General features: G+C 44.4%; 1 protein-coding gene across 2 annotated transcripts in view; it reads left to right on the top strand.

Annotated features, from left to right (window-relative positions):
- DNER (delta/notch like EGF repeat containing) overlaps positions 1–25,587 on the top strand; it is a 404,738-nt gene that overhangs the window by 338,072 nt on the left and 41,079 nt on the right. For both annotated transcript variants that reach the window (XM_082249031.1, XM_082249030.1), the window contains one exon: positions 1,221–1,343. In XM_082249031.1, the coding sequence (XP_082105157.1) occupies positions 1,221–1,343 (123 nt within the window). The remainder of the gene's footprint in view (positions 1–1,220; positions 1,344–25,587) is intronic.

The following is a 25,587-nucleotide window of genomic DNA, read 5'->3' as shown; positions in this document are numbered from 1 at the left end:
ATCATAGATACACTTTAAAGTATAACTAAAGGCAAAACTTTTTTTTAGTCTTGGAAAGAGTGGAGAGGGATTAGAGCCCCTGTCAATTTTTATTGCTTTCTGTGTCCCTGTTAAGGAGATTCACCCTCTCTATTTGTTCTGTTTACCATTATCATTGAAAGTGAAAGTAAAAGAAAACCTCAAAGTTTTGGTTGTCCCCAGAAAAGTAATAGATGGCAAATTTTCCAATGGGGACACTTGTTCTGGTGACCTGGAGGTCCCCAAGAAATTCCTTTAATTTGCATATTTCCTCTCACGTCCGGTTTGGCTATGGGACAAAGATGATGAAAAAAAATCTGACAGGGGTTATAACCCTCCCTTGCTCTATCCAAAATGAAAAAAAAAAAAGGTTTGTCCATAGTTCTACTTTAAATCCATTAGGCTGTATTAGCTCTTAATTATCCAATTAGCTGCAGAGTAAATTTTATTTTTTATTTCTCTGCACACAATTGGATGTTCAAGCTTGGCGCATATTTACATGGGTTATATGTGAATAATATACTTTTTTAAGGAATTACCTCGAGCTTAGCGCATATTTACATGGGTTATATGTGAATAATATACTTTTTAAGGGAATTACCTCAAGCTTAGCGCATATTTACATGGGTTATATGTGAAAAATATACTTTTTTAGGGAATTACCTTGAGCTTAGCGCATATTTACATGGGTTATATGTGAATAATATACTTTTTAAGGGAATTACCTCAAGCTTAGCGCATATTTACATGGGTTATATGTGAATAATATACTTTTTAAGGGAATTACCTCAAGCTTAGCGCATATTTACATGGGTTATATGTGAAAAATATACTTTTTTTTTAGGGAATTACCTCAAGCTTAGCGCATATTTACATGGGTTATATATGAATAATATACTTTTTTAGGGAATTACCTCGAGTCTGTGAGGTCAGGACAATGACAGACCATTGGCTGTCAGCCTTCAGGTCACCTCTGACCTTCTGATTGTCTCAGCATGGCAGCTTGCATATTTTTTATTTTGACTATTTCCTTTTAAATTCTGTTCAATTTGCAAGTTGTGTCTCTTTGAAGTCTAATTGCTTCTTGCTGATGTGGGTTTAGATAAGAAATTCTTATTGTGTGTTATGCTTTGTTCTGGTATAAAAATATATAAATGTCCAAAAAATATGGAATTTTAATTTGAATGTCCTCTTTTTTATAGGATACCATGGCCTGTACTGTGAGGAGGAATACAATGAGTGTCTGTCAGCCCCGTGTCAGAATGGAGCAACTTGTAAGGACCTGGTTAATGAATATCAGTGTGTATGTCCACCTGAATATGAAGGTAAAGTAAGACTCCTAATCAATGGAGGCCAGCCTCACCAGTTTTTTTTTTTAACATCTTTCTTACACAGGTTAATCAGTATTGGTGTTAGGAGGAGGGAGGGAGCATTTTTATTTTTAGTTAGGTTTGCCTGGAATTCCAGTTCACATTTTGCAAGTAAAAGTTCTGGAATCTGAAGATCTGGAAAAGCATCCCTTGTGTCCCTCTCTGATTAGTTTAACTTTGTTATTGGGACTTTTCCTGACTTCATGGTTAAGCAATTGCAACTGCTTATCTAGTGTCTAGTATCTAGTGTCTAACAACAATGCCTCCTTGGCCACTAAAGGCTCGTACACACTTGACGAAAATTGGACGAAATATCCTCTGATTTTTCCCTCTCATGCTCAGCAGTCATAACCGTTTTTAGTTGACAGTGCATAATGTTCACGGAATTTCTCGCCCAATTTTTTTTTTTTGGGACATCTGTTCCTAGACTTCCGGGTCATCAGCAACTTCAGATCATGCGGTGTCTTTCGTATCCGATTTTTCATGGACGTACTGCATACACATTAAACGAAAATTGGTCGTCTGGGGACGGACGATAAAAATTTTGGTGTTTATCCCTCTGTTTTTTTTCATTGAAAATGTCGGCATTGGCTGCTGAAAGTTGTGTACACACTAGCCGAAAATCGTATGATTTTACCTCGGACAGGAATTTTCGGCAGATTTTCTACTAGTGTGTACCCCACTTAAGCTACTCTTAGGCCTATTGACACTTGACAAGTGATTGGGGCTGTTAGCTGATTCCTGTGGCAAGAGTCTGCGGATTCCTAGATGCAGACATGAGAGATACTTAAGAGTTTAATAAAAGACCATATAGTAAGGTTTATGCTAGAAGAAAAAATATATTTTAACCACTTGCCGACCGCTCACTCAAGCTCTACTGCGGCAAAGTGGCTCGCTCCCGCTGTATTCAGTCACAGCGGAAGTCGGGCCAGGGGAGGAGCGGCGGTGATCGGCCCTGCTCTTCCCCGATCATCAGGGAATCGAGTTTGGAGATCCGCCCGCTTGTGTAAACAAAGCGGGCGGATCGCCTAAGTGACAGACAGTGACAGATTGCAGGGTTCAGCATAGCTGAACCTGCGATCTGTCCCTGTGTCACTCAGTCACCTCCCCCCACACACGTTAGTAAGCACCAGGCATACATTAACCCCTCCCTCTCCAATAAAATTAACCCCTTCCCTGCCAGTGTCATTTTTACAGTAACAGTGCATATTTATAGCACTGATTACTGTAGTAATGTCACTGGTACCCCCAAAAGTGTCAAAAATGTCAGTCAGGGGTCCGATCTGTCCGCTGCAATGTCGCAGTCCCACAAAAAAAAAAATCGCAGATCGCCGCCATTACTCGTTAAAAAAAAAAACACCAAAAATGACAGGAATCTTTCCCTTAGTTAGTAAACGCAATAACTTTTGCGCAAACCAATCAAAATACGCTTATTGTGATTTTTTTTACCAAACATAGGTAGCAGAAAACAAATTGACCAAAAATTTAAAAAAAATTTGATTTTTACATTTTTTTGGGGAATTTCATATAAAAAAATGTGAAAAATATTGTTATTTTTTCAAAATTTATGCTCTTTTTTTGTTTATAGCGCAAAAAGTAAAAATCGCACAGGTGATCAAATACCACCAAAAGAAAGCTCTGTTTGTGGAAAAAAAGGACGTAAATGTCATTTGGGTACGGCGTCGCACGACCGCGCAATTGTCAGTTAAATTCGCACAGTGCCGAATGGCAAAAAGTGGCCTGGACGTAAGACAGCAAAATCCTCCGGTGGTAAAGTGGTTAAGCAACAGTTAGCATGGATTCACAAAAAACTTGAGTCGTCAAACAAATCTAATTTCTTTTTATGAGGAGGTAAGCAAAAAGTTGGACAAAAGAGTTGCTGTGGATATAGTTAACTTAGACTTTACCAAAGCGTTTGACCAGTGCTGGAACAAGGTGGGTGCTCAGGGTGGAGATTGCAAACTGCCCCAGCCGGCACCTCACACCCCTTTGACCCCCCCATCCACCGTTGGATGGAGAAGGGGCCCTGAGGCAGCACTGTCACTAAAATGAAAGAATGTCCCTGAATCGGCAGTGTCACTAGATGGGAAAAATTTGGTGGCATCACTGAAAAAAAAAAGTCTTCATAGGGGCAACCCTTGGGGTAGTGCAAAAAAATCACCATTTTTCCAGGTCAGAAGGGGAGATCACTCGGCTTTATCAAATACTGGAAAATCCAGCGTTCCCCCCTGGCCACACTAAAAACCGCTTCAAACAACTTTTCGGGCAGGGCAAGTTTCGCCTAGGTGACTATCTGGTCTACTCCAGGTTGAAGACCATGGCCGAAATACAGTCGATATTGGATTCACCACTAGACCCCGGGCGGCTGCACCAACTCACCCACTTCCTTAGCTGTATACTCCGTGAGGGGTGGTCAACCCGTCCTAACACACTGCTAGAAAACTTGTGTCTGGAACAGGGTCTTTCTGCTCATGGGGTCTCGGAGGCCTATAAACTGCTAAGAAGTCCTCCTGAGGGATTCGTCCCTGGATTTCTCCAGAAATGGAAAAGGGACCTGGGCCTCACACTTTCCGCTGAGCAGCGGGATCATGTCCTCTATTTTTGCTCTTTACTCCTCAGAGCCTAGTAAGTATAAGGAGCTGAGTTATAAGGTCCTCACATGTTGGCATAAGTAAGGTCACGTCTCTTTTGAAGAGAGTATTACTGCAACCTTGCGAGGTAAAGATGAGAAATTTAACAAAAAGTGGTTCTATTGGTCCCTTTATACCTGCTCTAGGGAATATGGCACTGTACTAGTAGAGGGGGAATAGGGACCCCCAAACCCAACCCATTCAAGTCTTTGAGTCAGTGGGGTCACTGGAAGGAAAAAAAGATACCTGTGTTGGTGGTGTCAATAGAAGGAAAAATGTCCCTGCATTGGTGGTGTCACAGGAAAGAAAAGCTATCCCTCCATCAGTGGCAACACTGGAAGAAACCCCACTACAAAGCTTCTCCCCCACCCCCAGAACAGAGCTCTTCACCCAACCCCAACCCCCCCCCTCCCCTTCCTCACTATAAAGCTTACCCCCCTTTGTGACAGAGCATCCCGTCCTCTCCCCACAGAATTTCCCTCTCCCCCACCCACCCCCCCAGTACATAGAGCTCTCCACTTCTCCCTCTCCCCCCAGTACACAGAGTCCCCCCTCTTCCCCAAGTACAGAGCTCTCCTTCCTCCCTCTTACCCTAGTACACAGCTACCCCTTTTTTCTCCCGCAGTACTCATAGCCCCCCTCTTTCCTCTCCCCCAGTACAGAGCTCTCCTTTCCTTCCTCTCCCCTGTACACAGAGCTCCCCCTCCTCCCTCTTCCCCCAGTACACAGAGCTCATGCCTCCTCCCTCTTCCTTCAGTACAGAGCTCCCCCCCCCTCCCTCTCCCCCAGTACACAGAGCCCCAACTCCCAGTACACAGAGCCCACCACCCAGTACTTAGAGCTCTCCCAGTACACAGAGTCCCCCCAGTTCATAGAGCCCTCCAATACATAGAGCTTCCCTGCAGTACACAGAGCTCTCCAGTACACAGAAACCCCATTAGTACACAGAGCCCCCAGTACAGAGAGCCTCCCAGTATTCATGGTCCCCTAGTGCAAAAAAACACCCCATACCCAATATCCTCCATAGCTAGTTATGCTGTCCTGCAGGACACATCTGCTCCTCCTGCAGGAGAAACACAGACTCCGGCATGCAAAGCCACTTTTGTGTTTACAAGTGAAAGGCCCAACAGGAACACAGAGCTAAGGCCAGTACACAGAGCTTCCCCACAGTACACAGAGCTCTCCAGTACACAGAGCCCACCTTAGTACACAGAGCCCCCAGTACAGAGAGCCTCCTAGTACTCATGGCCCCCCCAGTACAAAAAAGCACCCCGTTCTCAGAGCCTCCCAATACACAGAGCTCCCCAATCTCTCAGGGCTTCCCCCAGTACACAGAGCCCCCACCCCCCCACCCCAGTACATAGAGTCCCGCAGTACTCAGAGCCCCCAGTACACAGAGCCCATTCTGATCCCACCCAATATATCCCCCATAGCTAGTTATGCTGTCCTGCAGGAGAAACACAGACTCCGGCATGCAAAGCCACTTCTGTGTTTACAAGTGACAGGACCCAGCAGGAACACAGAGCTAAGGCCAGAGATGGCGGTACAGAGTATCGTCATGTTTCCCGGACAAAGGAAACCCTGCTGACAGGAGTGACATTACAGTCAGAATGGAGGCACTCTAATACAAGAGTTATGTTACTGGCTGGATCACCAGGTGAAAACATAGGTAAAAAAAAAACTAAAAATAAAAAACTAATGCAGCCACCACATCTAAGGATTGGTAAGCTGCAATGTATTACATTTTTAGTTTGGGGTTATTTTTTGTTTAATAATTTTTTATTGAAAGTTTCATAAAAGAAAAAGAAAACATAAAACATATAATGCAGTCATGGGTAATTGGGAGTACAGAATCTGGTGCATACTAAACAAGTCAACATGCGTGATAATAAGAACCAGAAAAATGTGATTACAGCAATTAAGTAACATGGCGCAGACCTATGAGACACTAGACCACCCCCATTTCAATTCCACATGGGCACGGGAATAGCCATAGTCCCATAAGGCGACGCCATCATAGCAGACTGATATATGTCACGTGAAGACTTTCACAATGCAGGTGGATCTAGAAGACCCCCAAAAAACATAAGAATAGTAGTGTATCATAAGAGAATAGAATAGGGTAAAGTAAATCAAGAAAAGAAAGCCAGAAAGCAAGTGAGGGTGGGAGGAGGGGGGGGGGCAAGGGAGGGGGGGGATGGAATTGGAACCATGAATGCGGACATGAATAACGATTAAATCTTGAACCTGAAACATCAACAATAACCCGATACATTGACCAATGTGAGAACTATTGGGGGCAGTGACTAACGGGCAAGTAGGTAGACCATCCTATGGAGAGGTTTGTGATTTGAGGGGAGCAAAGTCAGCAGTAAAGGTGAAGGAGAGCCAACGGGCCGATATTTTGTTCGATAGTGAGGAGAGGCCTCTTTGGGTGAGGGTTAAGTCCTCCATTTGATACAAACGATCGACTCTTGCGAGCCATTGGGAGATTGAAGGAATATCAGGTTGCGCCCAATAGCAAGGGATAAGGGATTTGGCAGCGTTCAACAGGTGGGGAGTGATGGAACGTTTGTATTGTCCCGCTGGTTCCTTTGTGCAATGAAATAACACTGCCCATGAGTCGTGTGACACTGGAGAGCCTTGGGTCTTGGACACCCATTTAAGTACCTCTGACCAATAGGTTTGAATTTTGGGGCAATACCACCATAGATGTGCATGTGTAGCTCCGGCACCGCAGCCTCTCCAGCATTTAGAGGAAGTAGAGGGGTATATACAGTGCAGCATGAACGGAGTAAGCAGTTTGTATTGCATTTCAGCTGTCGAAGTGGCCGTAGAGGTAGAGTGGATTAAGCTGAGTATCATCGATCTTTGTGAGTCCGATATAGGAGATGATAGATCTTTTTCCCATGCACGTATGAGAGGTAGAGTAAGATCCGGCTTGAGAGTTTGTAGGGCCTTGTAAAACAGCAACAGAGTCCCCAGTGGAGGCTTAGGAGATGCAAAAATGCGCTCTATTGGATTAAGATCTGCGAGAGATCTCAATGGTTTTGGAAGTTGGTCTACAAAGTGTTGTAATTGCTTATACCGCCAATAGTCCATGAAAGAAGGTTGCACTGAGGAGCAAAAATATTGTAAGGGAGATATAGTATTTTTGTGGGTGATATGGTGTTGCATGGAGATCCCCGGGCGGAAAGATGAGGTGAAGGATGGGTCCATTTTTCCTGGTAGAAAAAAGGAATGGTGAAATAAAGGCATGAGTGGTGAATTATGTTGCCACTTGTGGGTTCTGCAAAGGTAGTCCCATATCTGCAGCGTGGTTGCTGTAAGAGGAGACGAAGTGGTATTGTGTGGTCTGTGAGATTTGGGAATCCACATTAAGGAGTATGGGTCAGAGGCACAAATATCTTTTAGTTTGGGGTTTAATACTGCTTTAACTGTATCTGGGCACCATGAAAAGAAAATGCTATTTAATTCATTTTTAATATTCACAGCAAACTCACTCATCCATCTGGTACTCCGTGCTTTATTTTCATAAGAAATAACTTTGAAAAACACCCCTATTAACTTCCTGGAATCCATCTTCCCTTAGCTCAGGCATGCAGGTAAGAGGGTATGCTTAGCTGAAAAAGTCCCTTCTCCCTTCCTCCAGATGAAAGAGAAAAAAAATGCCCATGAAGACTCCTGGGATGTATGGCATCCTTTTGTCCTAGGCCAGAAACAAGGAAGCAATTGAAGAAATGTAAAAAACAGAACAGTTTAAAAATAAGTAAATATAAAATACCTTTCTATCTACCATATTTATCGGTGTATAACACATACTTTTTCCCCTTGAAAACAGAGTGCAAATAATGTGTGCATGTTATACGCCAATATTTTCCATTGGGCTGCTGAGGGGAAGGGCAGCGAGCACCGCCGGATTGCACAGAGCGGGGATCTTCTGCTTACTCAGCAGCTGCTGTTATATGAAGTCCCGCCTCCTGGACCGGATCCTATGATAGACAGCACAATGGTCCAATGCATGTGAAGTCTATCATGTGAAGTCTATCATAGGAGCTAGTCCAGGAGGCAGGACATTGTATAACAGCAGCAGCCGAGTAAGTGGGAGATCCCCTCTCTGTGTAATCCGGGGGCACTAATATCCATGCACTGTTAAGGCTGCGCTGATGGGCACTGATCAGGCTGCAATGATGGGCAATGGTGAGGCTGCAGATGGGCACTGATCAGGCTGTAATGATGGGCAATGGTGAGGCTGCATGGAGGATGGGCACTGGTGAAGCTGCAGATTGGCACTGATCAGGCTGCATTGATGGGCAATATCGAGGCTGCAGATGGGCACTGATCAGGCTGCATTGATGGGCAATGTTGAGGCTGCAGACGGGCACTGATAAGGCTGCATTGATGGGCAAGGTGAGGCTGCAGATGGGCACTGATAAGGCTGCATTGATGGGCAATGGTGAGGCTGCATTGATGGCCACTGATCAGGCTGCATTAATGGGCACTGATCAGGCTGCATTGATGGGCAATGGTGAGGCTGCAGATGGGCACTAATTAGGCTTCATTGATGGGCACTGATCAGGCTGCATTGATGGGCACTGATCAGGCTGCATTGATGGGCAATGGTGAGGCTGCATTGATGGGCATTGATCAGGCTGCATTGGTGGGCACTGATCAGGCTGTATTGATGGGCACTGATCAGACAGCATTGATGGGCAATGGTGAGGCTGCATTGATGGGCACTGGTGAGGCTGCATTGATGGACAATGACCCTTATTTTCCTTCAAAGTTCTTTATTTAAAATGTACGTTTTTTTTTCGTTAAACTTCCCTCTTGAAATGAGGGTGCCTGCTATACACCTGTGCGTGTTATATGCCAAAAAATACAGTATTTACTAAGGGTTGCAGCATAAGGATTAAAACGTTGATTATAATAGTTTAGTTCTGCTTTAACATGATTGCTTTGTGTTAGTGCATGATTATTAATATGCATTTCATTAAGACACCAAAACACACCAAAAATGGTACATGAACCTTTTCTGGCAGCAAACCACAATGAATTCCCATTGCACACATTGATGAGCACATTACTGCAATAGAGCAAATGGGCCCTAAATGATAGGCAGTCTTAGATAAAAGCATTATGTTCATTTATGTGATGATTCAGTAAATGTTCATTTTTATTTAATGTTATTAAAATTTAAATACTTGAAACAGAATTTCCATGTACGGGCTAGATTAAATAATGATAAGAGAAACAACAAAGCAGATTGCATGGTAGAGTGTGACCCATCAATGATTAGTGAGCTGTGAGCAATTGCCTGGAGGAGTAGAGGCAGACTTCAGTCTTTCTTCCTGATAGATGGGGGCACTGACCGGTGACTGGCTCTGTTGCCTGTCTTTGCATAGTAGAATGGAAAGCTTTCCTGCTCATTAGAGGCGTTTTGAATGCATTACTTCACTGCTAGAGGGCAGTGTCTCGCATGGAGATCGATCACACTGATCGGCTGACAGTCTTATTAGCACAGTATTGACCGCCGCTGGATGCTTGTTTTACTTTATTAAGAGAGAGCCTTGCTGTAGTCGTTAGCAGTGGCTGAAGGTGATTTTCAGTAACACATTATTAAGTGATTGCTAAGAAGCAGTTGGGAAATAGTGGAGGTCAGAAAACACACTCATATATTAAACAATGATTTAAATGATCTTGCCTACTATTTGTGGCCAGATGGCAGCAATGACTTTGCTGAGAGCAGATTTGATTTTTCTAATGTATCCCTTGAGAGTCTAATTAGTCCCAAAACCAGTGTGTGCACTCAACATTAAAATGATGGAAGGATGGTAACTATTCATTGCCATTTTAAAATAGGGGTCCGCAACCCTTCGATTGCGATTCACAAGTCACTCACAGCCAGGTGACTGGTAAATCACATCTTCAGCTTGTCGACCCGCGGTCCGCAAAGCATCACATACAGTGCAGTCCTATAAAGGTAGTGGGACTATTTCTGTTGTTGCACCTGAGCCGGCGGTGGCCGCGGAGGGAGCAGGCGGCTGCATTAGTCAATACCTTTTCTGTAGTTCCAGCTCCAGTCCCAGGCGGATTGATATCACCTACACTCCGCCTCTCATCCTTGTTAGTAGAATCCTGCAGTGGCTACAAGGCAGAAAGAAGTAGAGCACAAAGTAGACTCTCTCTCCTAACAGATCAATGTGTCTTACACATATTGAACTGGGCATAATAGCATAGGGGGCTCAGGACAGTAAGAGCTTGTTTACATTTGTGGTTTGGGGGAAGTAAAACCCCATAGCTGGGCTGTGTTTTTATCGCCCCCCCCCTTTAGCTGCAGTGGCTAGGGTTGAACACACGCAGCAGGAATTATACACTGTGTCGCGCTTGGAGTGTGTAGCGCCCATCAAGCTTTGCCCATTCAAGTTAATGAGGCCACACTGCAGGTGCCCTAGCAACCTAGTGCAGTATAGTGACCAAGGGGTTAAAGCAGGCAGTGAGCATGAATTGTATCAACTCACCACCACCTGCTTTAACCCCTTGATCTTACACAAGCAGTTTCAGGGCATTTGCAGAGGCGCCCCATTTACTTGGGTCACGACTGGCGAAAGTGTACATCCTTGTCTGATGCCTCTGCAGCTAAAAAGGTTAGAGATTGGGGTGGTAAAACTGTGGCTCAATCTCAGGGTTTTAACACCCCCCAGCCTCACATGAGAATGAGCCTTAAAGTGATTGTAAAGGAAACAATGGGATACATTTATGGACTTTTTATTTATTTATTTATTTATTTTTTTACTAGTAATGACAGCGATCAGCGATGTATAGCAGGACTGCGATATTGCAGCAGATAAATGGGACACTAAGTGACGCTTATAAAAATATGCACTGTCACTGTACTAATGACACTGGCAGAGAAGGGATTAACATCAGGGGCGATCAAAGGGTTAAATGTGTGCCTAGGGAGTGTTTACTAACTGGGGGGAGGTGCTCGTACTGTGGAAAGGCAAAGATCCATGTTCCTGCTTAGCAGAAACACAAGATCACTGCCTTCCCTACTAACAGAACGGCAATCTGCCTTGTTTACATAGGCAGACTGCTGTTCTGCTTCTCTCCCGAACGATCGCCGGGTGCTGGCGGACATTGAGTCTGCCGGACCCACTGATTAGCTCCCGCTGTGTCCAATCACAGTGGGAGTGGGTTGCCGGTGGACCGGGAAGTGTTAAATCCCATACAGGTACGTGATATTGCGCCGCCCTGCAGTAAATGTACGTGCGACGGTTGGCAAGAGGTTAAGAGTGCCACCACTGAATGCAAATAAGGAAGCACTCTAAAAGTGATCCGAGCACGTTTGACAGGTGGTGAGGAGATGATATATTGCCTCCTCACTGCCTGGTGTATACCTATAATTTCTGTGTAGTGCATGCAATTGCAGCACGGAAGTACGGCTAATATACAGTAGGTTTAAATCATGCAGGTGGGGGGGGGGGGGATAACACTGTACCCAGTGATCTTTGACTTCTCCCATGTTGTTCAAGTAGCTCTCCGCCTCTCTGATTGGCTACCCCTGCATTAAGCATTAAAGAAAGGGTCTATAACATGTTCTCCTTGTGATACTGTGATACTCTACTTCAATCCAATTTAAAGTGTTTGTTACCCTAAAAAAAAAAAAAAAAAAAAAAGATACTGTTTCCCTAAAGCATGTTATACAGCACAGTGCTTGTGCTGTGTCATTTGGGACCCCGTATCACCTAAAAAAACTGGTTTATCCTGCCAGTTTCTACCCTTCCCCCTGTAAACTGACCACAGTATATCATGGCTGCTGAGCCCTGACACGGTGGTCAGAGTACGTGTCTCCGTCATCCGTAGCTCTCCTTTCTGTCTCCTGTGTCCTCCTCCTCCCGTCCATCCCTGCCTGTCTGCTGTGTCAGCGCCCACCCCTCCACTCCTGCTGCTCTCATATTTATTACAAAATAATCCCATACACTCTGTAATATAACACTAAGTGCTCTTGTGCCTGTCTTATAGAAACACTATGCTGATCTGTACCTATATCAGAGCGGCTGCCAGCAATCACATAACCGCTCGGCTCTTTCTCTCCTCTCTTCCCCTCTCTTCCCCTCCTCCCAGGCTGACATCAGCTGCAGTGCTTGGCCCCGCCTACTGGAACTGTCAGCCAGGCAGAGAAGCGAGCTGAGGGATCAGCTGATCGCTGGGAGCCGCTCTGATATAGGTACAGATTGGCATATTTTTTCTATAAGACAGGCACAGGAGCATTTAGTGTTATATTGCAATATTAGAATATTTTATCGTAGTGGCTTAACAACCACTTTAACTGTATAAACAGGCTGCCCTTAGCCAGACTTCTACCAATCAGCTAACTGATAAAGAACACTACGACCAGTAAGGACACTGCCATGGTAGTAGTGGCCATGTTGTCACAAGTTGCATGGGATCAAAGTGGGCAGAGGAGGGGGGCAGAGGGGTTCAGTCCTTATTCCAAGCTCATATTCCTTTCCCACAGCAATTGCTTTGAGTATGAGAGAGGATGAGGGGTACTGACTGTACTAGTAGATCTAGCTGATCTAGTCATTAGTGAAATATGTGCAGTTATCAGTTGAGCAGCAGTATACAGCAGTACTAGTATGCTCATTACTGCAGGGGCTGCCTGTTCGTGTCTGGAAGTTGTGACCCAAAAAGGCCAGCAGGAGGCAAATGACTAGTCCCAATAATGTCTATGGTCACTCCATAGCTGATCTTTCCGTTTTACTACTTAACCATGCCATGTTTTGTGTCTCAGTGTCGAGGCAGCCATTTTTGGTAGAGGCAGATCCTTGCTTCCTCATTTAAGGCCAGCCATACACATGAAAATACAACGATACAGCGCTTGCATCATGTACAACCTAAATCAAACCAAAAATTAAAAAGTCCAAAAATGTCTAATAAAAATCAATATTCAAAAGAACATCTCCATAAAAAGTGCTCTAAATAAATTAACTCCATGATGTGACACACACCCCTTCTGTGTCCCTATTTACCACAGATAATGGACTCCCAGCTTTTCAGTCTGGGCGTCAGACAAGCTTGACTCTAATAAACCGGCAGGTCACAAGTATCCAGTAAAAATCTCCCCAATGTAGCTCTCAGATAATCAAGATGTTCCTCAAGCTCAGAACAAAGAAAGGGAGCAAATACTGAAGCACTGTAAGGCTGATGTCTTATTGTGCAGTAAAGAATATACTTACAAAACAGAGGATAAAAGACGGGCATGTGAAATGCAAGGATACTTCCGGGAGCGCGGTAACAAGCATGCGTTCCACGGCAACAGGAAGTGACATTGATAGGATTTGGAACCGGAAATTACATCAACGTGCCCTCCCACAGGGCATCATTCTAGAACCACATTTCTGGTAGGGGAAGACCTAGAATTATACCCAAGGGGAGTAGCCTCCTTCTCTGTGACCAATCAGATTAAATGACGACCATTTTAGATGTATACCATTGATTCCAGTTACTTATAATATACCTTTGAGGATATCCTTACTAATCCAGGATGAATCTATCATAACAACATCAGTTCCAACTTAATGCACATAAATTAAAAAAATTTTACTATAAAAATATTAATTTCAATACTTACAACTGAGACACGCAGCAAGCGTCCAGTTACCTTACCCACTGAATTTGTCTATGGACCCCATTCAGGAGTTACTGGCCCAGGAGTCACTTGTCATGCCGCTTTCAGCTCTCTATCTGGATCTGTTGGAAACGGATTCCCCTAAGATGTAAATATTATGGGATTTGTGGAAGGCGGATCTACCTGATTTGGATAGGGAGGATTGCCTTGAGGACAGTGTTAGGTTGCTGATTTCTTCGAAAGATAAATTTAACAGGTTATATTTATACACAGAGTGTACTATAACCCCCAGAGGCTGCGCAGAATATATCCTCAACGATCACAAGAGTGTCCTAGATGTGGACATGAGGAGGGCACATACAGTGGGTACGGAAAGTATTCAGACCCCCTTAAATTTTTCACTCTTTGTTATATTGCAGCCATTTGCTAAAATCATTTAGGTTCATTCTTCTTCCTCATGAATGTACACATAGCACCCCATACTGACAGAAAAACACAGAATTGTTGACATTGTTGCAGATTTATTAAAAAAGAAAAACTGAAATATCACATGGTCCTAAGTATTCAGACCCTTTGCTCAGTATTTAGTAGAAGCCCCCTTTTGATCTAATACAGCCAGGAGTCTTTTTGGGAAAGATGCAACAAGTCTTTCACACCTGGATTTGGGGATCCTCTGCCATTCCTCCTTGCAGATCCTCTCCAGTTCTGTCAGGTTGGATGGTAAACGTTGGTGTACAGCCATTTTTAGGTCTCTCCAGAGATGCTCAATTGGGTTTAAGTCAGGGCTCTGGCTGGGCCATTCAAGAACAGTCACGGATTGTTGTGAAGCCACTCCTTCGTTATTTTAGCTGTGTGCTTAGGGTCATTGTCTTGTTGGAAGGTAAACCTTCGGCCCAGTCTGAGGTCCAGAGCACTCTGGAGAAGGTTTTTGTCCAGGATATCCCTGTACTTGGCCGCATTCATCTTTCCCTCGATTGCAACCAGTCGTCCTGTCCCTGCAGCTGAAAAACACCCCCACAGCATGATGCTGCCACCACCATGCTTCACTGTTGGGACTGTATTGGACAGGTGATGAGCAGTGCCTGGTTTTCTCCACACATACCACTTAGAATTAAGGCCAAAAAGTTCTATTTTGGTCTCATCAGACCAGAGAATCTTATTTCTCACCATCTTGGAGTCCTTCAGGTGTTTTTTAGCAAACTCCATGCGGGCTTTCATGTGTCTTACACTGAGGAGAGGCTTCCGTCTGGCCACTCTGCCATAAAGCCCCGACTGGTGGAGGGCTGCAGTGATGGTTGACTTTCTCCAACTTTCTCCCATCTCCTGACTGCATCTCTGGAGCTCAGCCACAGTGATCTTTGGGTTCTTCTTTACCTCTCTCACCAAGGCTCTTCTCCCCCGATAGCTCAGTTTGGCCAGACGGCCAGCTCTAGGAAGGGTTCTGGTCGTCCCAAACGTCTTCCATTTGAGGATTATGGAGGCCACTGTGCTCTTAGGAACCTTAAGTGCAGCAGAAATCTTTTTGTAACCTTGGCCACAATTCTGTCTCTGAGCTCTTCAGGCAGTTCCTTTGACCTCATGATTCTCATTTGCTCTGACATGCATTGTGATCTGGAAGGTCTTATATAGACAGGTGTGTGGCTTTCCTAATCAAGTCCAATCAGTATAATCAAACACAGCTGGACTCAAATGAAGGTGTAGAACCATCTCAAGGATGATCAGAAGAAATGGAAAGCACCTGAGTTAAATATATGAGTGTCACAGCAAAGGGTCTGAATACTTAGGACCATGTGATATTTCAGATTTTCTTTTTTAATAAATCTGCAACAATGTCAACAATTCTGTGTTTTTCTGTCAGTATGGGGTGCTATGTGTACATTCATGAGGAAGAAGAATGAACTTAAATGATTTTAGCAAATGGCTGCAATATAACAAAGAGTGAAAAATTTAAGGGGGTCTGAATATTTACCCACTGTACATTCATAGTTCTGGACCTGCTCAATCATACTTCGGTATTGGACTGAGGTTCTGGAGCACATCAACTATCACCTCCAGCTTTCGCTCGTGCTATCCCCGGAGCTTGCTCTGTTGGGAATCTCAGGTGATGTGCAGAGGCCTAGGTGCACCAAAAACCCTGATAAATTATTCATTCTATTATGCCAAGAGGGAAATTATTCTAAAATCCCTCCCCCTTATAGGCTCATGGGAAAGTTCCATAAATGCAGCTCTTCCTATGTATAGATTGACATACATCAACAGAAACTGCCCAAAAAGTTTGATAGGGTCTGGCAGCCATGGACGGGACGGCTTAGCAGTCGGTGGCTGTCACGCCCCCCACATGATGGTCCTTCCTTGGCCTGGGAGCTTGGCCCCGTGCCTCTGCGGAGTGCATGTCTCCTTTTATTTAGGCTATGTGCTCCTGGGTGGAGGTGGGACTGGGTGCGCTGGGTATGTCATTGTTATTTAACTTGCTCTTCTACTTGATTTAATTGTTTATTTTCTGAGAAATTGATGTGTTATATGCATTTGTGCAGTTTTTCTTATACCTGAGATGTGATTCCTCATGACAATTGTTAAAACAATATATATATATATATATATATATATTCATAAAAACATTATTATGTTCTCTACAAAACACTATAATGGATAATATCAACTAATTTGAATTTTATTAGTTCAATAGATGCCAAGGCATACTCAAAATAAAATAAAAAGTGGATACACAGTTCAGTTCATTCAGCAAGGACGGGCCAAATTCGAACCGTTAATGTGAAGACTGAATGTACCAGCAAGAACAACAGTCAGCAGCACTGTTGCTACATTACCAAATCTCCCTTTCAACCTCATGAGAGTAGACGATCAGTCAGAAGTACCAGTACCTTAGGTCTCACACTGCAGGTATACAGTTATGAGACTGTAGGTAGAGGAGAGCCTAGGCACACTCACAGACCAAGAAGAGCTTGTTTTTCAGTTAAAATTCTAGACAAAAGTTCAAACTTTCAAAGTTCTGCTTAGAGAGAATTAATATTCAGATATTTTCTTTATAACAAAGAAATTCTACAATTTTTAAAGTGGAACTTTAATTAGAAAATAAAGTCCTGCTAGATCACATCAGGCTGGCCCATTTTGCAGGTGTAGCAATGTATGTGAAACAATAAAATAATAATAATGTTTAAAATCCAGTAATATGCTGTTTCTCCCTGCTCTGCACATGCTCAGTTGCTCTCTCATTTTAGGCATTTTTAGGCATTAATGAGTTTGTAGACGCCAATCTGCTGACGCCATTAAGGCAAAATTAAACCCTCCTATCCTTTACAGCCAAGGACACTGCTTCTGTTTAAACTTTAGCTGCCATGGTGCTGCACGTGTGATCAGTTATGACACCAGCCATTTGTTGGTTTGACAGTTTGGTTGAGGACAGAAGCAAATGTGACAGTTAGCAATCTCGGGAATTCCAAGAACTTAACTGTTTTTTTAAACAAATCAATCAATAGGTTTAGTTCCACTTTATGATTTACTGCTGTTCAGGAGCTCTGGGCTTCAGCTAAATGGCAGCCTCCAGCAAGAAGCAAGTTATGGGTAAAGTTCCGCTTTAAGTTCATTTCCACTAAGGGATTAGGTGTGTAGCCAGTGGGTCAGAATCCCACAGAATGTATTTGTGAGGTCATACGATTGCTAAATTCAGCCTACAATATGCACAACAATGAACTGGACTAAATGTAGCACTGCAGAAATGGTTTGCTGCTATGGGCTCACAATCAGGACGTTCAACACTTTACTGCATCTCTACCTTTACTTTTTTTTATTCTAGGTCTGAGTGAATTGTGAATTTTTTTTTTAAATGCTTAATTTGGTCAACATTTAATTGCACCTAACAGTTTTCTTATAGAGCCTAAAAGTGTGAGAAAATATTGTAATTTTTATGCAAACAGTAAAGATGCAATTACTATCATTATTACTGTTTGTTTTAAGCTCTGTTTGAGCTACAAAATAATTGACATCATCTGCATTTTATTTCCAAATTACAATGGGGTTGCTTATTATATATTAGGAGGTGCCAGTAAACATATCAATAGGGAGAATGGTCTGAGGACCAGCACATTTATTTAGCTGCCACACACGCATTTTTATGAGGCGGCGTCTGCCGCTAGACGCGCAATGTGAGAGGTTCAATGAACAGGCTTTGATATATCTGTTTGATGTTTATTTGTAGTCGTTTCATTATGTAGATTAATGCAAAGATATGATGGAGACAAAGAAAACAGGCTGGGAGCCAGGAGACATATTGAGGCTTTAAAGGAATAAAGCACATTAACAAAAGAAGGATGGAGGAGATATTATGCTGGCACACTTTAGCTCACTGAATGTATTTACCATAGAAATTGAAATCTGGGTTTACAAACTATTCCAGTGATTATTTAAAATGTGTCAACACCAGTGATTTGGTAATATAGACTCAGCTCCAGAGATCTTCATGCTTCTTATTTGTATGTAGTGTGTTTCTAAATGCACACATTTAGGTTTACTCTCCAGCTGCTGTTTAGCTATTATTCCCAACTTTTGGGCTATAAAACTTATCAAAATAAGACATTGTCTGTGACATTTCTTAAATGCTTTAAAAAAGTTACATTTACAATTTTCATAGAGATTAAAGAAACTCATCTGCAGAATTCTTCACACCTTTAAACTACATAAAAGATCCCCTCTGTTTTTTCAGTAGAATAAAATTTGATGTGGAGCAGCCCCTAAGGTTAATGAGTCTTCTGAAACGTGTTCCCTTTTCAAAGTATTGGGGCCATTGGTTGTCCCGCTCTAGCATACCCACTAAATAGAATGAACAACACCAGGTTAGATAAACACTGTCTGTTTTGAGAGTAGATTGGTACAGTAAGGTAAAATAATGCAAACTCTGACCAGAATAAAGTAACACAAACTTCTACACACTTAACTTAACACACAAATACACACAGTACTTATATGCCTGGTTTGTATACAGGAAAACAACACCATGAGTAACTGGGCCCAGGTCTGTAACAGAGTCACCTAGAGTATCATAAGGGCAGCCAGAAACGGATAATAGAAATCCCTAGGGGCTACACTGCCTTAGGCCCTGGAATGACGTAGCTAGGTCCAAGTCTGCCTGCATAACTTCACTTTTCTAGGAAGGTAGAAATTGACAAAGTCTATTTAAGTACTATGAGACAAAATGGAGCAATCTCCAAAAATAGGAAAAAATTGTTGTTTCTGTTGGTTTGGTTGGGGCCCTTTCCTTGGTGCACTAATGGTGGTGCTGAGGGGCTTCCAGATACTCCCAGTTTAAGAGAATGGAAGATGGAGGAAGAACTCTGGTGAAAATAACTTTAAAAAAGGCTTAACTGTAATGAAAGAACAAGCAAAAAGTTCAGAGAGAAGTTAGGTGGATCTGAGTTAAAGGGCAATCCAGAATAGGTAAAATGGCACTGCTGGTATATATACTGAATAAGTGCAGCAATGTCTAAGGAACTGGAGGGCAATCTATGTTAGCTAGAGTCTCGCTTTCTGTTGTGTACAGTGTTTAGTGGGTGGCAACTCTCATAAATCCTGTGCTTCAGCTGTGAATGCCCATCATGAACTGATTGCTTGAGCTCCAGTGAACATGGCTGAAGATGAGAAAGAGACCGGCGAAACCACTCTGTGTGATAAAGATGCAGAAGGAGACTAGCAAATCAGCTCTGTGTGGCTGAAGATTCTATTGTTCAAGGCGCACTGGAAGGCAAGTGCCTCTGGACTCAGCACTCTAGCCTGGACATCTGCTTCCTTACCTGGTCTGCTGCCAAGTGCCTTAAACCTCGCCGAGCAGCTCACTGAATTCCTCTAAAAAAGGTGAACCTATCCTTTAACTAAAAGAACCAAAGATGGATTAATTGTCACTAATCTCCTCTCCTACAACAGATGACCTCACCTCCAATTCAGTACCAGACTGTTCTATACACTAAAACAAACTATTGATTTTTAATCCTGCACATCTATGCCCATTTCTTTGGTTGGACGTGCAAAGAAAAATACCCATTTCATTCATACCTTACATTTAGGTGGCCCTAAGGGCCACTTTGACGGAGCCTTCAGATCCAGTAAGAAAGCTCTGTTAAGCATTTGCTGTTCTCTGTCCTTGCAGGCTTACCTTTTTCTGCACTGTCTGTGTGTAGAGGTGGTATAGGATTGGAACAGAGCTTTTCTTTCTCATGCCAGTTAGTTTGGTCATCTGTTGATTGGTGGAGGTGAAGGTGAAGGCGCAAGATTAGTGTTGGATGTAAAGATTCACAGAATGAACAAGAAAAAAGCAGGAGGATCCTTGCTGTACTGGTTCTCAGGTACAACTTTACCTCCAGCAAGGAAAAGAGTGAGAAGTACAGCAGTGACATCTACAAATCTCATGAGGCAGAGGCAGCAGTGCCTTAGTCCTCACACAGCAGATAGATGGCTATTAAGATGTATGCACACAAAGTGCATTGCTACTTTTGAAAGGAAGCAAAGACAAATATAGATTGTTTAACCACTTCAGCTCTGGAAGGTTTTACCCCCTTAATGACCAGGCCATTTTTTGCAATACGGCACTCCGTTGCTTTAACTGACAATTGCGCTGCCGTGCGACGTTGAACCCAAATAAAATTGATGTCCTTTTATAAACAAAAAAAGAATGACAATTTTGAAAAACAAAACAATATTTTTTTTCTGCTATAAATATGTCCGATAAAAAAAATGTAAAAAATCTAATTAATTTATCAGTTTAGGCCAATTTGTATTCTGCTACATATTTTTGGTAAATGAAACTCCCAAAAAGCGTATATTGATTGGTTTTCGCAAACGTTTTAGTGTCTACAAACTATGGGTTAGATTTATGGAATTTTTTTTTTTTTTTTATTGTTTTTATTAGTAATGGTGGCGATTAGCAATTTTTAGCGGTACTGTGACATTACAGCAGACAAATCTGACACTAAGTGACACTTTTTGGGGACCAGTACAGTGATCAGTGCTAAAAATATGCACTGTTACTGTATAAATGACACTGGCAGGGAAGGGGTTTACACCAGAGGCAATCAAAGGGTTAAGTGTGCTCCTAGGGAGGGCTTTCTAACTGTGTGGGGGATAGACTGACTGCAGGAAGAGAGAGATCTGTGTTCCTGATTAGTAGAAACACAAGATCTTTCTCTTCCTTTCTGACAGAACGGCGGTCCTGTCAGTCATTCTCCTGAACGATCTTGGATGGCCGGCAGCCATCATGGTCGCCGGATCTGCTGATTGGCTCCTGCTGTGTCCAATCACTAGAGCCCCCTAGAACCTTTATAAAAAATCACATACAGGTATGTGATTTTGTGCTTAAGGGCCGCTCTGTACGTAGGGCGGTCCTTAAATAGTCCTTAAATGGTTAACAGAAAAATAATATAGCATATACAATTGCGACACAAGTCATATTGTAATTGAATGTTATTAAAAATGAATGACCTTTCCTTTTCAATCTGCAGCTCTGTATTTTCTGAAAATTCAATACAATATGGCTACCTGGAGGTGTTCTATACACAGAATGTGTACAGAACGCCCCCCAGAATCATCATTTCCTGCTTGCGTGATTGTCTCAACAATTTTCCGAGAAGTCTGCACTAAGATACAAGTCAGATTTCAGGCATCCTCTGCAACAAAAATTTAATTTCTCCTTTGTTCATTGATGAACACAGCTCCAGTATCTTCTTGACCATTGGGTTATGCTGCCCTCCTACAGGAGTAGGACACTAGGCAGGAAAAAACTTTACCACACCTATGGGGCAGTCCCAGGGGGTATACTCTCACTTTCTGCTATAGGCATTCAGTTTTTTTCTGTCTAGTCAGGAGTAAGGACCTAGTTCCTTGCTGGGATCTCTGGTCCTAGCATTTTTTGTTTTTTAAACAGATTTTTTTATTATTTTCTGTTCCTGTGAGAACTACAATCCACTGCTGGACTGGATATTCTAGATCCTTATGGTCTCCCCAGTCCGGCCTGCGAATGCGACCCGACCTCAGCTCCACGCTTGGTCGGCTATGACATATGAGTTAAACATCTCTGACCCGCAGCACGCTCATTTGTTAGTGCAGTGGTCTGCCTGGAGTGGTGCCCACCCGGTTCCACGGTATGGTAAGTAGTGTCCCCCCTCTCCCCCTTGCGGGTTCTGGGGTGGACGTGGGCCCCTCCCTGTGATGATGGGACCCCCAGGTTCCCCTCCTTCTCCCCAGCCTCTCTAGGGGGGGGGCGGGCCCCAGTGAGTGTCCCCTGGTGAGTGTCCTGTGGCCCCCTGCCTCCCTTTGGATGGGATCTGTGCGGATGGGCCTCCGCCAAAATTAAGGCCGCGGCCTGCGGCCAGCTTGGCGCCTTGCTTGCAGAGGGCACTGTGGGGGTGGTCACCTTTGTTTGGTGACAGAATGCCACCATTTTGCAACCCCTCCCTTTTGTGCTGCGGACCCTCTGGGTACCTTGCCTGCACATCTGCGTCACGGCGGGCGGGCCGCTTTAGGGGGGCCTTTTATTTTCTTGCAGGCCTCTATAGAGGGGCTTGGAGGGCGACCCCCTTTTTGTTTTTTCTCTGAGTCTAGTAGGTGGTCCATTTGTGGGCCCTGGGTCAGCATCCCCTTGCAGGATCGCAGTCAGCGACCCTCACCTGCCTGTTTTGTGTCTATGCAACAATCCTAAATGTTATGTTTCAGGGTGAGCTTAGTATGTTGCGACCCTAGTGAGTCTGCGTCCACACACTTCGTGTGCTCTGATAGTGAGGATGTTTCCTCTTCTACTGCAGCCACACATGCAACTATGCTGGCGGATGCACTGATTGTATCAGTGCAGGCAACTTTAAAATTGGAGGATGCAGCTGCTGCTGCGTCCATGATGTCGGTCTCTTTTGGTACCTGCAGCTGCCCAAAAGCAGCAAAAAGTGTCCCCTTTTTCCGCCTACTTGACAAAATTGTCACGAGTCAGTGCCTAAGTGTTTTTGCTAGAGGGTATCCCTTTGTTTAAAAAAGTGGACAGTCTGACCTGTGGTGGATTCTCAGGGTTTCAGGCCAAATAACTCCACTTTAATTCCTGTGGAGGAGTCTTTTAACACCCCTTTAACGGGAGAGCCAAGACTTTGTTCCGCCACGTTTCCTGTGGCCGGTTCGGTCCTTAGGTGTCCCAGACTGTAATAGAGTGGGCAAAGCTTTTGCACCAGGATCTAGAAGAGGAACAGCGTCCCCATGCCCTTGCGAGCTGGCGGACCTGTTGGTCTAGGGATTTTGTCTGTGGTGCCTCTCTGGATGCGGCTCCCTTGGTTTCTAGGCTTTCCGTGACAGCAGTGGTCCTTCAGTGCCTGATATGGCTGAAATGCTGGTCTGTGGACCAGCCTTCCAAGACAGACTTATCTATCCTCCCTTTTTTGGGGAATCCCCTGTTTGGATCTTCCTGGATGACATCCTTATGGGTCTTACAAGGGGGAAGAGTACTCTTCTTCCACAGGCTGCCGGGGGCGACGAGTCTCGTCATAGAGAGCAGGTTCTTCCAGACCTGCAGACAAGCCCTCTTCTGCCTGAAGGGTTGCCCTCACCCGTGTCTGAGGTGGGGGGGACGTCTTTGCTGTTTGCTTCTTTCCGGACCCATAGACCTTCCAGATTCAAGACAGGTGGGTCCACGAGCTGATCCGGTCCCGCTACAAGATCAGATTCCAGTCTTATCCTCCAGCAAGGTACTTTCCTTCCAATCTACTTTTGTCCCAAGACTGCCTGCGGGGTCTCTTCGGTTTGGTGCAAGTCTTTCTACTACAAGGGGGGATTGTTCTGGTTCCAAATCAGGAAACGTTTTCAAGGTTTCTAGTCAAATCTGTTTCCAGTTTCCAGGAAGGAAGGCAAGTTATGTCCAATCCTGAACCTCAAGGGTTTGAACCACTTGTGCGGGTACAGAAGTTCCGAATAGGGTCCATTCATACAGTAGTGGCATCTCCACATCAAGGAAGCTTAGCTTCATATTCCATTGAATATCGGTCATCAGGGTTTCCTCCACTTGCCGTGAGTGAGGAGCATGCTCAATTCATGGCATTACCCTTTGGTCTCACTTTAGCTCCTTGGGTGTTCACAAAAGTGTTGGCCTGGTGCTAGCATTGTTGCGACAGTGGGGGATTGCAGTGCTGGGGTACCTGGACTATCTTCTTCTGTGAGCAGAGTCTCCGACTGCTCTAGAGGACAACCTGGACATCACTGTGCACACTCTGGTGGAGTTCGGTTGGACTTTAAACTTCCAAAAGTCTGATCTGGTTCCATCCACCAAGTTGGACTATCTGGGTGTGGACTAGGCCTCAGCCAGGGTGTTTTCTTCTGCTGGACAAGCTCCAGAAGCTGCAGGATGCTATGCGACTTCTGTTATCCAGCAGTCGGTTGTCTCTCAGAACTTGCATGCAGGTGCTGGGCCTGATGGTGTCTACATTTGAGGCGGTTCCTTTCCTACACTAGACCTCTGCAGAGAGAGATTCTTGCCAAGTGGGACAAGAATCCACAGTCTTTAAACAATCTGATCCTGCTGGTAAGAGAGGGTCCCTGATCTGATGGCTTCGCTCTCTGACTCTTCGACAGGGAAAATCCTTCTTTCCCCTGTACTGGACGGTGGTCACCATGGATGCCAACCTGTCTGTCTGGGGAGGTGTTTTGGGCACGGATTGTGCTCAGGGGGTCTGGACTCTGGAGTCCAGACTACCAATCAAAGTACTGAAACTTTGGGCGATCAGACTTTGTCTGGTCCATTGGATGGTTCGTCATAAGGGGTGTCCGGTACGGATTTAGTCAAACAATGCCACGGCCGTGGCATATGTCAATCACCAAGGGGGCACAAAAAGAGTTCTTGCGGCTTGAGAAGTAGCCGGAATTCTAAGGTGGTCAGAACATTTTGTTCCAACTCTCTGCTGTGTAGATTCCAAAGGTGGAAAATTGGCAGGCGGATTACCTCAGTCAACAGGCCTTGGACCACGGGGAGTGGTCTCTTCATCCGGAGGTGTTTAACCAGCTGTGTCTCTGGTGGGGAACTCCAGAGGTGGACCTGGTGGGCCTCTCGTCTCAACAGGAAGGTGCAGAGATTCGTGGCAAGGTCTCGAGATTCTCTAGCCGACGCCACAGATGCACTGGTTGCTCCTTGGGCCAGTACCGTCTGATATACGCCATTCCCCCTCTCAAACTTCTGCCGAGACTTCTACGAAGGATCGAGGCAGAAGGAATTCGTCATCCTTGTGGCCCCAGACTGACCTCACCGATCTTGGTACGCGGATCTAGTATGGCTGGTCGCCGATGTCTCTTGGACACTCCCTCTCAGAGAAGACCTGTTGGCCCAAGGGCCGATCTTCCATCCTGCTTTAGAGTCGCTGGCTTTAATGGCTTGGCTGTTGAAAGCCAGGTGCTGAAGGGTAAGGGGTTGTCGGACTCGGTGATTCCCACGCTGTTAAAGGCTAGGAAATCTACCTCTAGGAAGGTTTACCATCACATTTGGAAATCATGCATTTCTTAGTGTGAGTCTCTAGGGGTTTCTCCCCGTTCTTTTTTGGTGCCTCGCATTTTGGCATTCCTCCAAAGAGGTGTGGAACAGTGCCTGGCCCTGGATACCATCCAGGGCCAGGTTTCAGCCTTGGTGATTTTCTTTCAATGTCCTTTGGCTATGAATTCCTTGGTTCGCACCTTTGGTCAGAGAGTTCGCCACTTTGCTCCACCTGTGCGGTTTCCGTTGGCTCCGTGGGATCTCAAGTTGGTACTGTCGGTTCCTCAGAAACCGCCTTTTGAAAATATTTGTGAGATTCCTCTGCTTACATTGTCCCAGAAGGTATTCTTCTTGGTGGCAATTATGTCCGCACATTGGGGTGTCCGAGCTGGCAGCCTTGTCTTTTCGTTCACCTTGTCTGGTGGTTCACAAAGATAAAGT

This window comes from Pelophylax lessonae (genome assembly GCF_965119305.1).
Source record: "Pelophylax lessonae genome assembly, chromosome: 3".
NCBI classification, from domain to species: Eukaryota; Metazoa; Chordata; class Amphibia; order Anura; family Ranidae; genus Pelophylax; species Pelophylax lessonae.
Note: the sequence above shows the minus strand (reverse complement) of the source record. Positions and strands in the feature narration are given on the sequence as shown.